The 12,039-nt window shown below is 42.7% G+C and overlaps 1 protein-coding gene across 3 annotated transcripts in view; it reads left to right on the forward strand.

Annotated features, from left to right (window-relative positions):
* Nucleotides 1-12,039, forward strand: part of LOC109873406 (remodeling and spacing factor 1) — a 16,094-nt gene continuing 4,055 nt past the window's right edge. Inside the window, exons 1-16 of one of the 3 annotated variants that reach the window (XM_031808432.1) lie at nt 1-407; nt 2,428-2,519; nt 2,710-2,802; nt 3,379-3,584; nt 3,777-3,895; nt 4,103-6,196; nt 6,239-8,325; nt 8,540-8,806; nt 9,171-9,275; nt 9,417-9,496; nt 9,585-9,639; nt 9,837-9,946; nt 10,065-10,132; nt 10,561-10,786; nt 11,059-11,273; nt 11,643-11,828. In XM_031808432.1, the coding sequence (XP_031664292.1) occupies nt 254-407; nt 2,428-2,519; nt 2,710-2,802; nt 3,379-3,584; nt 3,777-3,895; nt 4,103-6,196; nt 6,239-8,325; nt 8,540-8,806; nt 9,171-9,275; nt 9,417-9,496; nt 9,585-9,639; nt 9,837-9,946; nt 10,065-10,132; nt 10,561-10,786; nt 11,059-11,273; nt 11,643-11,828 (6,157 nt within the window). In that variant the 5' untranslated portion in view covers nt 1-253. Of the gene's footprint in view, nt 408-2,427; nt 2,520-2,709; nt 2,803-3,378; nt 3,585-3,776; nt 3,896-4,102; nt 8,326-8,539; nt 8,807-9,170; nt 9,276-9,416; nt 9,497-9,584; nt 9,640-9,836; nt 9,947-10,064; nt 10,133-10,560; nt 10,787-11,058; nt 11,274-11,642; nt 11,829-12,039 lie in introns of all 3 variants that reach the window. The other 2 variants (XM_031808433.1, XM_031808431.1) reach the window with 2 other exon arrangements.

The following is a 12,039-nucleotide window of genomic DNA, read 5'->3' on the forward strand; positions in this document are numbered from 1 at the left end:
GTCCTCCGAGACGTACTGTCAGAGACAGAAGAGGAAAAGAGACACCCCACTCGCTGTATTTTCCTGGTTCAATTAATGTCAATGAACTAAGTAGACCCGACCAGGCCCAGCTGCAATCGCATTGGAGTCTGAGAGACGCACCCAGTTAAGTAGACCGGAACTGACCATTTGTTTCAATGGTAAACGGCTTGTGTGAACTATCTTCATTTATCCACCATCTTTGTTACTGTCTGCTGCTCTTCCATCGGAAAAGATGGCTGCCTCGGCAGCATCGGAGGGTTCTACCCCCGGTTTATGCCCAAGCTACGCCGTGATATGCTCTTTTCTAGAGCGGTATGGAACCTTGCTTGATTTACCGGAGCTTACATTTCCACAGTTGGAGCGATATCTTCAAGACACAATCTCAGGTATAGTTTGAAAAGCGCGAGCTACTGTTGGAAGATGGGACTCCACATTGCATAGTGTTCTATGTCGTTCGTACTAGTTGTGTTATTGTGTGATTTCCAAACATAACCCATTTTATATACATGTATTGTTGTCCCAGATGTATTATTAGGATCCAGGGTGAAATAGATGCATTGTTTAACCGTGAACTGACCGAAGATCGAAGGGCTTCGGTGAAATTTGGGGCTTTAAATGACAATTCATTTTCCAGCCAAGCTAGCCTTTATCTGCCAGGGACTGAAATGCACTTCACCACACAGCCTACAGAAAATATTGTGCTTTGAACTTTTGCTCAAAGGTGATCTGTTTTTAACATTTATTAAAGTATATTGGGTACTCCTATTATTCGGTTTAGGATTGAGTGTGTTGCGTTAAGGACAACATTGTCCATTGTGTTTACATTTTAAGGAATGTTTTGGCATAGTGGTTCGCTCGCGCTGTATTGCGCATGCGCATGCTCATCTTCTGGGCTTCCTGCTCAATGGTTAAAAATAATAATAATAATAATATTTTTTTATCAAGGGTATGGAGCACTTTTTATATTGGTAGTGGTTAGGATGAAATACAGTAGACAGACACAGCATTATGTACATCACTTTAGACATCTAATGCTGTAGTTTCAAACATTTCCATCAGTCTAGACTCTAGATGGATCGTATTTGAGAAAACAAAGTGCAATTAAATGTACCATGGTTAGCATCCAACTTCCAGTGTGTCTTTTGGTTTCACTATTTTCCTTAAGTAATGTAACCCATTATACTAGTCTGTCTCAAGTATGTTTCGTCTTCAATTGAATCATGTTGTTCCCAGCTTGATATTCAATCTGTAACACATTCTATTGTTATCTCAACGACACACTCACGCAAGAACTTCCTGCTCAATGGTGTCCTGCTGTAATTACGCAAAGAATGGTCTGCTTTATTCAAACTATTTTGGCGGAGTTTGGTTGTTTGTATCACACATACTACATTGTTATTCCATACTTCCATATTATTGTATTAGTCAAGTTACGTTTTTGTTTTATATTGTTAGGAAATTAGCAAATAACTATTTTGAATGCATTGTTTTAATAAATAAAACCATGTTGCATCATGCACGTCTTTAATTTTGGTATTGTGCACTGTCCCAGTGTCTCCACTTTAGAGATGTATGACTTGTCTCCTCTCCAACGCCCAGGAAGTTCCAATTAAAACTCCCAATAGACATCACTGCAAGCGTTATAATGTCAAAATACGTTCGTTACTCAGCAAATATGGAGTTTGGCTGAGCAATGTTCTTCATTTACTTCTTTACGTCCAGTATGTACTTTCAAAAAAGGTTTAAATGAAAATGTACAACCCACTGAACAAAATGCCTATTCGCACCTCCAATATCTGGCTTTACTGCCAAGCACAGGTCGGAAGTCTACAACAGTTCAATGAGGTCTCCAAGATGAATTTATTTTGGTTGTTGTAAATGTTTATTTAGACCTTTTTTGGAAGTACATAACTGCCATAACAGGAGTAAATGAAGATAGTTGCTCAGCGAAATTCCATATTTGGTAAGTAACTCATTTATTTAGATTTTTTACATTATAAAGCTTGCAGAGCAGTCGAATCAGAGCTTTCTGGGCGTTAGAGAGGAGACTCATTGGCGACATCTTTAACGCACAGATACTGGGGCAACTGTGCACAGGAGTTTTCTTTTTAATATGTGAAGAAATGTTTATTTTCTTATTCCCCACTCTCATCAAAACATATTTAAATTCCGTTGTCTCCAAATGAATTCGTTTTGCATTAGTTAATATCAAATGAAGTGCTAATGGGCCAATACCTATACATATTATGAAATGTCGTAGGATATGGATTCGTGACAGTGTGTGAGTGGGATTCATATTCAAGATATACATGCTGTAGCTATTTATTGGCCTATACAATAGGTGATATGTGATTGAGAAACATTGATGTTTACCAAATGGTGTCATTATCCCACCTCTCCCCTCAGTTCCAAAGATCTTGGTGGACCTTCACGTGAAGTTGTTGAGGAAGATTGGCAAGTCAGTGTCCGCAGACAGATGGGAGAAGTACCTTGTGAAGGTAAATAGATCTCAGAACAAGGCTGGACATTTTCTGCACACTCAGATACAGTTAGGCGTAGCTTTATAGATTAATCACATTTAAATATATTCAATTTTTGTAAAATACAGGCAGTGGCATGAGTCTGGGCATTCTGAATGATAATAGTATTGAGGTTAACCAAAGGCTGGTGGAATGTGCTTTCTTACAGGTGTGCCATGAGTTCAACAGTACTTGGGCATGGGAGCTTGAAAATAAAGGATACAGGGACATGTCTGTGGAGTACAAGACTGGAATCCTCAAAGTAAGGTTGCAATATAGCTGTATAGTTGCAATATAGCTATAATTATGCAAAGACATGCAACATATTTCCAAACAAGATGCAGGTAGTAAAAATTACACCGATTTTCACGTTCTTAAATAAGGCCTTTCTTCTGTATGGTACAAAAGTAAATTCTCTGAAAATAGTAATGCCAGTGGTGGTGGGACATAACTTGTGCAGTTCGCCCAGGTGTGTTGTTGTATTGCAAGTCATATTGCTGTTGCAATATTCCATAAAAAATATTGCAATATATTTGGTCAGGGTAGCCTAGTGGTTAGAGCGTTGGACTAGTAACCGGAAGGTTGCAAGTTCAAATCCCCGAGCTGACAAGGTACAAATCTGTCGTTCTGCCCCTGAACAGGCAGTTAACCCACTGTTCCTAGGCCATCATTGAAAATAAGAATTTGTTCTTAACTGACTTTCCTAGTAAAAAAAAAAGAAGAGAGAAATATATATATATATATATATATATATATATATATATATAATGCAGCCCTACTAACATAATTATTTCCCCCTAAGTGCAACATTCTCATACTTTCTCTCTTTTCTATCCAGCATTTGTGTGAATGCCAGTTTGATGACAATGTAAAGTTCAAGACAGCAATCAATGAGGAGGATCCTGATCAGATGCGGCTTCTCCCCATTGGCAAGGACAAAGATGGCCTGATGTACTGGTTCCAACTTGACCAGGACAAGAATGTGAGGGTCTATGTGGAGGAGCAGGACGACCTGGACGGGTCTTCCTGGAAGTGCATTGTCAGGTACTGTGGAACCATTGGAATGATGGGCCGGGTGTGATTCAGGGGAGGAAAGATGCATATTGTTGTACTGCAGAGCCTAAATGTCAAAGGTCTTGTATTCCAGGTGGATCATAGATTACTTGGTTTATATGTAATTTTACTACAAGATTACTAAACTGGAAAGAGTTATTTGAATTATCCATCTCTATACAGAGACAGAAACAGCTTGGCTGAGATCCTGGCACTGCTAAAGACTCAAATCGACCCAGCACTGTTGACAAAGAAAGAAGGAGAGGAGGAAGATGAGGCGAAAAAATATACTGGGGGAGAAGGTAGTGTTATGCCAACAAGGCTTGTTACACCAATAATGTTGTCTGTTATTTGTTGTTTACTCACAAACATTTTCATGATATTGATATTGTCAAAGGTAAACAACTTATTTCCCTGATAGATGTAGTTCTAAATCTTGTACTTTTATTTTCTATGAATATATCATTCTGTTGTAACTGCAATTCCTATTTATACCTTTTATCCTATAGGGGAAGTTAAAAAGACAGAGGATACCTCAGAGGATGAAGAGGACAAACCCTCCAAGGGAACAACTTCTTTAGTCTCTCCAAAAACCGAGATTACAGAAAAAGAGGAATCACAGCTAGACGAATCAGATGCCAAATCCTCATTGAATGGCCTCAAAGATGAGTCAGAGTCAAAAAGCCAATCAGAGGAGCCTATGGTGGATGACAAGGTCAACATAAACACCCGGGCCATCAAAGAAGAGCCAATGGAGGTGTCAGAATCCAAGGAGAGCACAGCCACAAATGCTACAGAGCCTCTTGCAGAGAAACCCTGTCTGACATCACAAACAGAACAGACAGATGAAGCCAAGAGGAAGACTGCAAATGAACTCCAAAGGGCCATGAAGAATGACCAGCAGGCCAAAATCCCATTGAAAAAGAGAGAGATGAAACTTTGTGAAAATGTTGATAATAATAGTGGCGGTGGCAGTAGTATCTTTGTGCGAAACCCATCTGTTGCTCCTGTCAAAGAAACTCCTGAAGTTGAGGAGACAAGTAAAGAGATCTCTGATGCCCCGGTGGGGACGATAGAGTGTATAAGTGATCAAATGAATGGTGATGCTCAGCCTACAACAGAAAAAAGCGTCAATAATGGTTTAAGAGACTCTGTTGATGGCAAAAAACAGCAAACAAAAGCTGCTGCTGGGGAAGAACGTGAAGCTAGTGCAAAAGAGAAAATAAACCTGGACAAGGAGAAAGAGGAGATGGCAAGCAACACTGAGGTGGCCATGGCCAATGAAACAAGTCTACAGAAAATGGTTCCAGCAGAAAAGGAAAGCACTGAAGATTCAGAGGAAGTAAAAAAATCTGCCTTGAAAGAGGCTAAATCTCCGTCCCCTCTAATGACAAAGCCATTGACTTCATCTAAGGATGCAACAAGCCCACCGGAGAAGCACTCTGATTGTAAAGAGGAACAAAATGTCAAGGTATCCAAGTGGGATCTAAAAGTGTGTCGTACAGAACACACGACCTATACATCAATAGAAACCGATGAAAACCCTTTGTCTAGTAAGTCACAGAAACCAGATGAAACTAAAGGAACAGATTCATCCATTACCTCTCAAGAGGTCAAGTCAGCTGTCTCTAAGGAAATTGACAAAACAGTTGTCAATAAGGGCGGTTATCCCCTTTCTGTCGTGAAAGATATGGAAAAACCACCCTGCACAAAAGGTACAGAAAAGTGGTCAAACCCTAAAAACCCAGAAACCTCAGTCATTACTAAACAAACCGGGAGACCTGACCCAATTACAGAGAAACCAGACTACTCTAAATGCATAAAGATGCCAACAGTCGTAAAAAATACAGAGAAACCACCCGACAAAGAGGGTGTAGAGAAATGTGATGTTTCTAAAGATATCAAAACTTCTGTAATTAAAAAGACAGAGCTTTCAGAAAAGAGTAAAGATGCTGAGAACCTGGCCATCTCTCAAGAGACCAATACGTCCTCATTCCTTAAAAAGGCAGACAAACCAGTTTCCAATAAAGAAGCAGAGAAACTGGAGAGCATTAAAGAGACTGATAAATCGTTGGTCATTAAAATGACAGTGAAACCAGAGGCATCTAAACATACAGAGAAATGTGATAACCCTAAAGACAATAAAATGTCAGCTGTCACCAAGGAGAAACCTGCTGTAGGCATAGATGCAAAGGCTGCCGCTGAGGTGAATAAAAAAGCTGTCCTGGAGGAAGATTTCTCAGCGTCTATCTGTAAAGATGAAATGGGAACTGTTGCTAAAGCAACTAAGACACAATCTGGACCAAAAGACATGGAGATGGCAGACGTCTCTGAGAAAACAACCCAATCACAACTGGGTGAACCCAAAAAGGTAGAGAAATCGGCTACCCCTAAAGATATTGGGAAATCGGTTACCCCTAAAGATGCAGAGAAATGTGCTACCCCTAAAGACACAGAGAAATCTACTAAATTGGTTACCCCTAAAGATGCAGAGAAATGTGCTACCCCAAAAGACACAGAGAAATCAGCAATGCCTAAAGATACAGTGAAATATGCTAAATCGGCAGCACTTAAAGACGCAGAGAAATTGGCTACCCCTAAAGATGCAGAGAAGTCTGCTAAATCAGCTACACCTACCCCTAAAGATGCAGAGAAGTCTGCTAAATCAGCTACACCTACCCCTAAAGATGCAGAGAAGTCTGCTAAATCAGCTACACCTACCCCTAAAGATGCAGAGAAGTCTGCTAAATCAGCTACACCTACCCCTAAAGATGCAGAGAAGTCTGGTAAATCTGCTACACCTACCCCTAAAGATGCAGAGAAGTCTGGTAAATCTGCTACACCTACCCCTAAAGATGCAGAGAAGTCTGCTAAATCCGCTACACCTACCCCTAAAGATGCAGAGAAGTCTGCTAAATCAGCTACACCTACCCCTAAAGATGCAGAGAATTCTGCTAAATCAGCTACACCTACCCCAAAAGTCGCTGAGAAGTCTGCTAAATCAGCTACACCTACCCCTAAAGTCGCTGAGAAGTCTGCTAAATCAGCTACACCTACCCCTAAAGATGCAGAGAAGTCTGCTAAATCAGCTACACCTACCCCTAAAGATGCAGAGAAGTCTGCTAAATCCGCTACACCTACCCCTAAAGATGCAGAGAAGTCTGCTAAATCCGCTACACCTACCCCTAAAGATGCAGAGAAGTCTGCTAAATCCGCTACACCTACCCCTAAAGATGCAGAGAAGTCTGCTAAATCCGCTACACCTACCCCTAAAGATGCAGAGAAGTCTGCTAAATCAGCTACACCTACCCCTAAAGATGCAGAGAAGTCTGCTAAATCCGCTACACCTACCCCTAAAGATGCAGAGAAGTCTGCTAAATCCGCTACACCTACCCCTAAAGATGCAGAGAAGTCTGCTAAATCCGCTACACCTACCCCTAAAGATGCAGAGAAGTCTGCTAAATCAGCTACACCTACCCCTAAAGATGCAGAGAAGTCTGCTAAATCAGCTACACCTACCCCTAAAGATGCAGAGAAGTCTGCTAAATCCGCTATACCTACCCCTAAAGATGCAGAGAAGTCTGCTAAATCTGCTACACCTACCCCTAAAGATGCAGAGAAGTCTGCTAAATCAGCTACACCTACCCCTAAAGATGCAGAGAAGTCTGCTAAATCCGCTACACCTACCCCTAAAGATGCAGAGAAGTCTGCTAAATCCGCTACACCTACCCCTAAAGATGCAGAGAAGTCTGCTAAATCCGCTACACCTACCCCTAAAGTCGCTGAGAAATCGGCTAAAAACACAGAGACTACCTCTAAAAAGATTGTTCTATCTTCTAGGGGACAGAAACCAGACACTGAAGAAACTGAGAAACTGGCAGACACAAAGCCAGTTGCAGAAAAAGGAGAGAAACTTGTCACCTTTCAGGACGCCAAGCAATTACCCTCTCTCAAAAAGTCTGTCCCAGTGGAGGTGAAACAGGAGGAGCCTATGGAAATGCGTTCGGAAAAGTCAACACATGACAACATAAAGATCAAGGGACATGCTGAAAAAGGCTGGCCAAAAAAGGCTGTTAAAAGTGGAGTGAAGTCTGAGACCAACCCTATCAAACACCCAAAGCCCATGAACTGTGATGCATCATCAGAAAAACAGGCTATTAGTAAGAAGGCATCATCTCTCACTGAGGGTGAGACGGACAAAAGCCAGGACAAAGTAATCAAGGAAGATGCCACAACACAGGGATTCCCCCCAAAAGAGGATGGGAGTAAGCCTGATCATCCTAAGAAAAATGACAAAAAGGAGGATGATGGAACTGAGAAAGATGACAAAAATTCAACGGTAGAAGAGAAATTGGGTCAGGCAAAAGCAAGTGAGGGGTCTGAGGAAGATGATAACAAAGAGGATGAGGACAAGGGTGAAAAAAAGGATGCGGGAACAACATCAGAGATCCAAGAGGAGGGAATTCGCCTGAAAATACGCGGGATTACCCACCGGAGGAGAGCTGAGCTCCAGAGAAAGGAGAGGGACTCTGGGTCAGATACTGGTGAGACTGGGAGATCCCTGAGGAGGTCACCCAGGATCTGCAGGCCGACCGCTAAGGGGGTGGAGTTCCAGGACAGGAGGATGGAGAAGAAAGAGGCCACACCCCCTGTAGAGAAGGGTGATGAGGAGAAAACTGTTCAGAGGAAACCGAGAGAGAAGGTTGATCAAGATGGACTGTACAAATCTAAGGTATGTTTTTTTCAGTGACTGCAGATATTTCTACATTCATATGTTGGATTGTGAATGCATGTTTTTGGATCAACAGTGTCTTTTAGATCAGGGATTCACACATTGTCAGCCATCAGGAACTTATGTGTATGCTGTCCTACATTAGCTTCATGTAACCCAAAAGTTAGAATGTCTGTGTTTATGATTTGGCTGTCAAGATGACATATGTTTTCAGGGGCGACGGAGGAGAAAGACCCGGTGGTCCAACACTCGAACACAAAGGCGCAAAAATAATGATTCTGGTGAAGACGACGAAAGTGAGTCGAGCGAAGAGGAGAGTGAGGAGGACAACAGTGATGAGAGCTTTAAGGTGGAGAGGGGCAAGAGGAGGAAGAGGAACAGAGAGAGGCACAGCGACGATTCTGACACCTCCTCGGATGATGACCTCCCTCCTAACGATGACCCCTGTAAACACTGCGGCTTCCCCAACCATCCTGAGCTGGTGGGTCCTGAAAATGTGATCCCTATTTTCTCAGCTCAATAAATGGCACAATGGGTAGCATATAGTTGTGATAATTATAATGGAATTGCCCGCATGGTTGGCTGCAGGGTTCTGGTCAATTCCACATAAGTTTCAGTCAATGCAGAATGTAAATCAAATTCCAATTCCACGTGTTTGTTATTTTAAATGCATTGAAGAGAATTAAAATAGGAATTTCAGTGTACTTTCTGAATTGAAATGGAATTGACCCCAACTCTAGTGGGCTGTCAGTGGTTATACTATATTCATAATATGTATCTAAACTGACTGATAAGACTACAAAATAATGTGTTCCAGCTAATACACCTTTGTGTTCCCCTCACAGATTTTGCTGTGTGACTCGTGCGATAGCGGCTACCACACGGCCTGCCTCAGACCCCCTCTCATGATCATCCCAGACGGGGAGTGGTTCTGCCCACCCTGCCAACATGTAAGTAACCACCAGATGGTAAACAATTGGTAGTTGCACTACAGTTTGGATGCTAGCCACATTATTGTTTTAAACTAATGGCTTGCTTTATGTGTGGTATTATTTGACATTCCTACGCTTCTCTCCTTGTGACCCCTGCAGAAGCTGCTCTGTGACAAGCTTGAGGAGCAGCTTACTAATCTCGACGCTTCCCTGAAAAAGAGGGAGCGCGCCGAGCGACGGTATCAACCTCTGAACCATGACAAATGACAACAGGAAGATAATGTAGCTCATAAAGTTGTTTTAAATTATTTTATTTTATCCCTCCAGAAAAGAGCGGTTGGTCTATGTTGGAATCAGTGTTGAAAACATCATCACTCCCTCGGTAGGCAGCATTTGGTTGCTATGGTTATACCATCATGGAAGTCAATTGCAACACATCCAGAATTCAGTGTGTTTGGAGGACATCTGTGTAAGATGGTCTGTCACACTGTTCATTGCCTAGCCAAGACTGATGTCAGCATAAATGTTTGCTTCCTATATTGTACTGTGAACTGACACATTGCCAACTGTCATTTTTAGTTGGAGGTAGAGGAAGAAAGGGAGGAAGAGGTGGTGAAGAAGGAGAAGAAAGAGCGAACCAAGAGCTGGGGTCGAAGGTCCACAAGGGCAAAGAAAAGCATAAGCTACAGGTATGACGTCTGTACTGAACTGATGGTTATCAGAACATTGTGTGTGGCTGGTCTTTATTTATTGTTTCAGTATGGTGGCGGATAAATTCCCTGAATAATTTCAACGTCTTGTTTGCAGGTTTGATGAATTTGATGAGGCTATTGAGGAGGCAATTGAAGAAGACATCAGAGAGGCTGATGGTGGAGGTAGGAGAACATTATGGAATATGGCAACCAAGTCCCAGAATTATGACTTTCATTCAATAGTTTATGCTGCATTTTATTGATGTTCTGAAATCATTTTTGGCTGCATCATTTCATCTGTGCAAACATGGTGCAAACATGGTGCTAACATGGTGCTTGCTCAGATGCCCTAATAATTGTGCACTCCTTTAATAAGGGTTACGAAGAGTCAAGTCTGAGGCTGTATTTCATCCTAAGATAGATGTTCCCTCTCTGCCCTCGTATACATATCCACTCCTATCAGTTCTGTCAGGAGGAGTGAACGAGGGTAAAAGAGGGATTTTCTCTGAAAGAAAGGCAGCCTCAGAGCTTTTTAACTTGTGTAGCCTGCAAACAATCTTTGTGTGCCTGTTGGATTGGGTCTAAATGTTATCATGTGCTGCCCTCTACAGGAGCTGGTCGAGGCAAGGACATGGCCAACATCACAGGCCATAGCAGAGGGAAGGACATGTCCACTATCCTGGCAGCAGGAGAGGGTGGCGAGGGCAAGGAGAATGGGTGCCTACCGCGGCCCAACGCCAGCCAGCGCAGGAAGAAGCGCCGGCGTCTCAACGACCTGGACAGCGACAGCACTATGGAGGAGGAAGAGAGCGAGGACGAGTTCCGTCTCAGTGACAGGTAGGTTCATTAGGAAAGTGGGAGGTAGGGGTTCATGAATCACAACAGGGAGGTTGTGTCCATAAGGTACCAAATGGAAGACAACGGACTGAAACGCGGAGGGACTACCTGGACTTTTTTTGTTTTCCACTGCAAAATGTTTTTAAACATTTCCCATTGTGTGCCATAATGAACAGAAGCCAAGGTTCCACTTCATTGATGGCTATTACATCCATCATTATCACTCAATTCTTCTGTTTTTTTCTCTCTCCACTGCACACTTTTTCATGTAGTACGGAGGAAGAGGAGTTTGTGGCGTCGGGGAAGAGCGATGCAGAGAGCGAAGTGGCAGTCGACTCCAATGACGACAGCGACTTCGGCAGCACACAACGCAGAACCGCCAGGACAAGGAGGCCAGCCAAACGTCAGAGGAGTGCTCAGCTGCGACGGCGCCGCACACCACGAAGGTACGCGGACGATGAAGAGGAGACGAGTGAGGAAGAAATGGGTACGTTGGCATCGTCATTTCCTCTGTGGTTTGAAAGGACATTACATTCCAGAATCAAACTTTGTTAGATGTTTTCAGATCTCAAAAGTGGTCTTCTCTTGGGACAAGTTCCAGGCCATCTGTTTTGTTGATTCAGGTTTATGCCGTAATCCAAAATTAATTGAAAAGGTCCTGATTTGTGGCGCTTATCAGTTCCATTCATTTGGAGTTGAGGCCTTCAGTACACTGGTTAGACACAGCCAATTGTGTCGGATGTGGATCCATCTTTTGATTTTAATGGCTGAAAACTGTGTTGATTTTGTAATTGTCCTTTTGAAAACCTATAGGTATGTGATGTGGCTCTCTTTCTGTGTTGCCCTGTGTAACTAGTGTCAGAGGGCTCCAGCGAGTTCAGCGATAGCGACCTGGACTGTAGCCGACGCCGATCCCGCCGGAGTCAGACGACGAAGCAGGTCAACTACTGCGAGTCGTCCGGAGACTCTGACGGCTCCAAGGCCAACACAAACCGTGACAAAGTCAAACCGTGGCGGCGCCTCGCCAGTTCAGACAGCGAAGGTCAGGCAGACATTTTTTTTCTAAACGTGCGCTCTTTGCCTCACCGACCCCGCTATTAGCATAGGTTCTCTGTAGGATGTGTGTAAACTGTAGTTAGTTGGCTAATTTATTTATTTATTTAACGTGTCCTCACTTGCCGTCACTTTAACTGATATTAACAATAATATGGTTTTATTTAACGTCCATTGTTTCCATGTACCTGGTTCTTTCA

This window comes from Oncorhynchus kisutch, linkage group LG28 (genome assembly GCF_002021735.2).
Source record: "Oncorhynchus kisutch isolate 150728-3 linkage group LG28, Okis_V2, whole genome shotgun sequence".
Classification (NCBI taxonomy): Eukaryota; Metazoa; Chordata; class Actinopteri; order Salmoniformes; family Salmonidae; genus Oncorhynchus; species Oncorhynchus kisutch.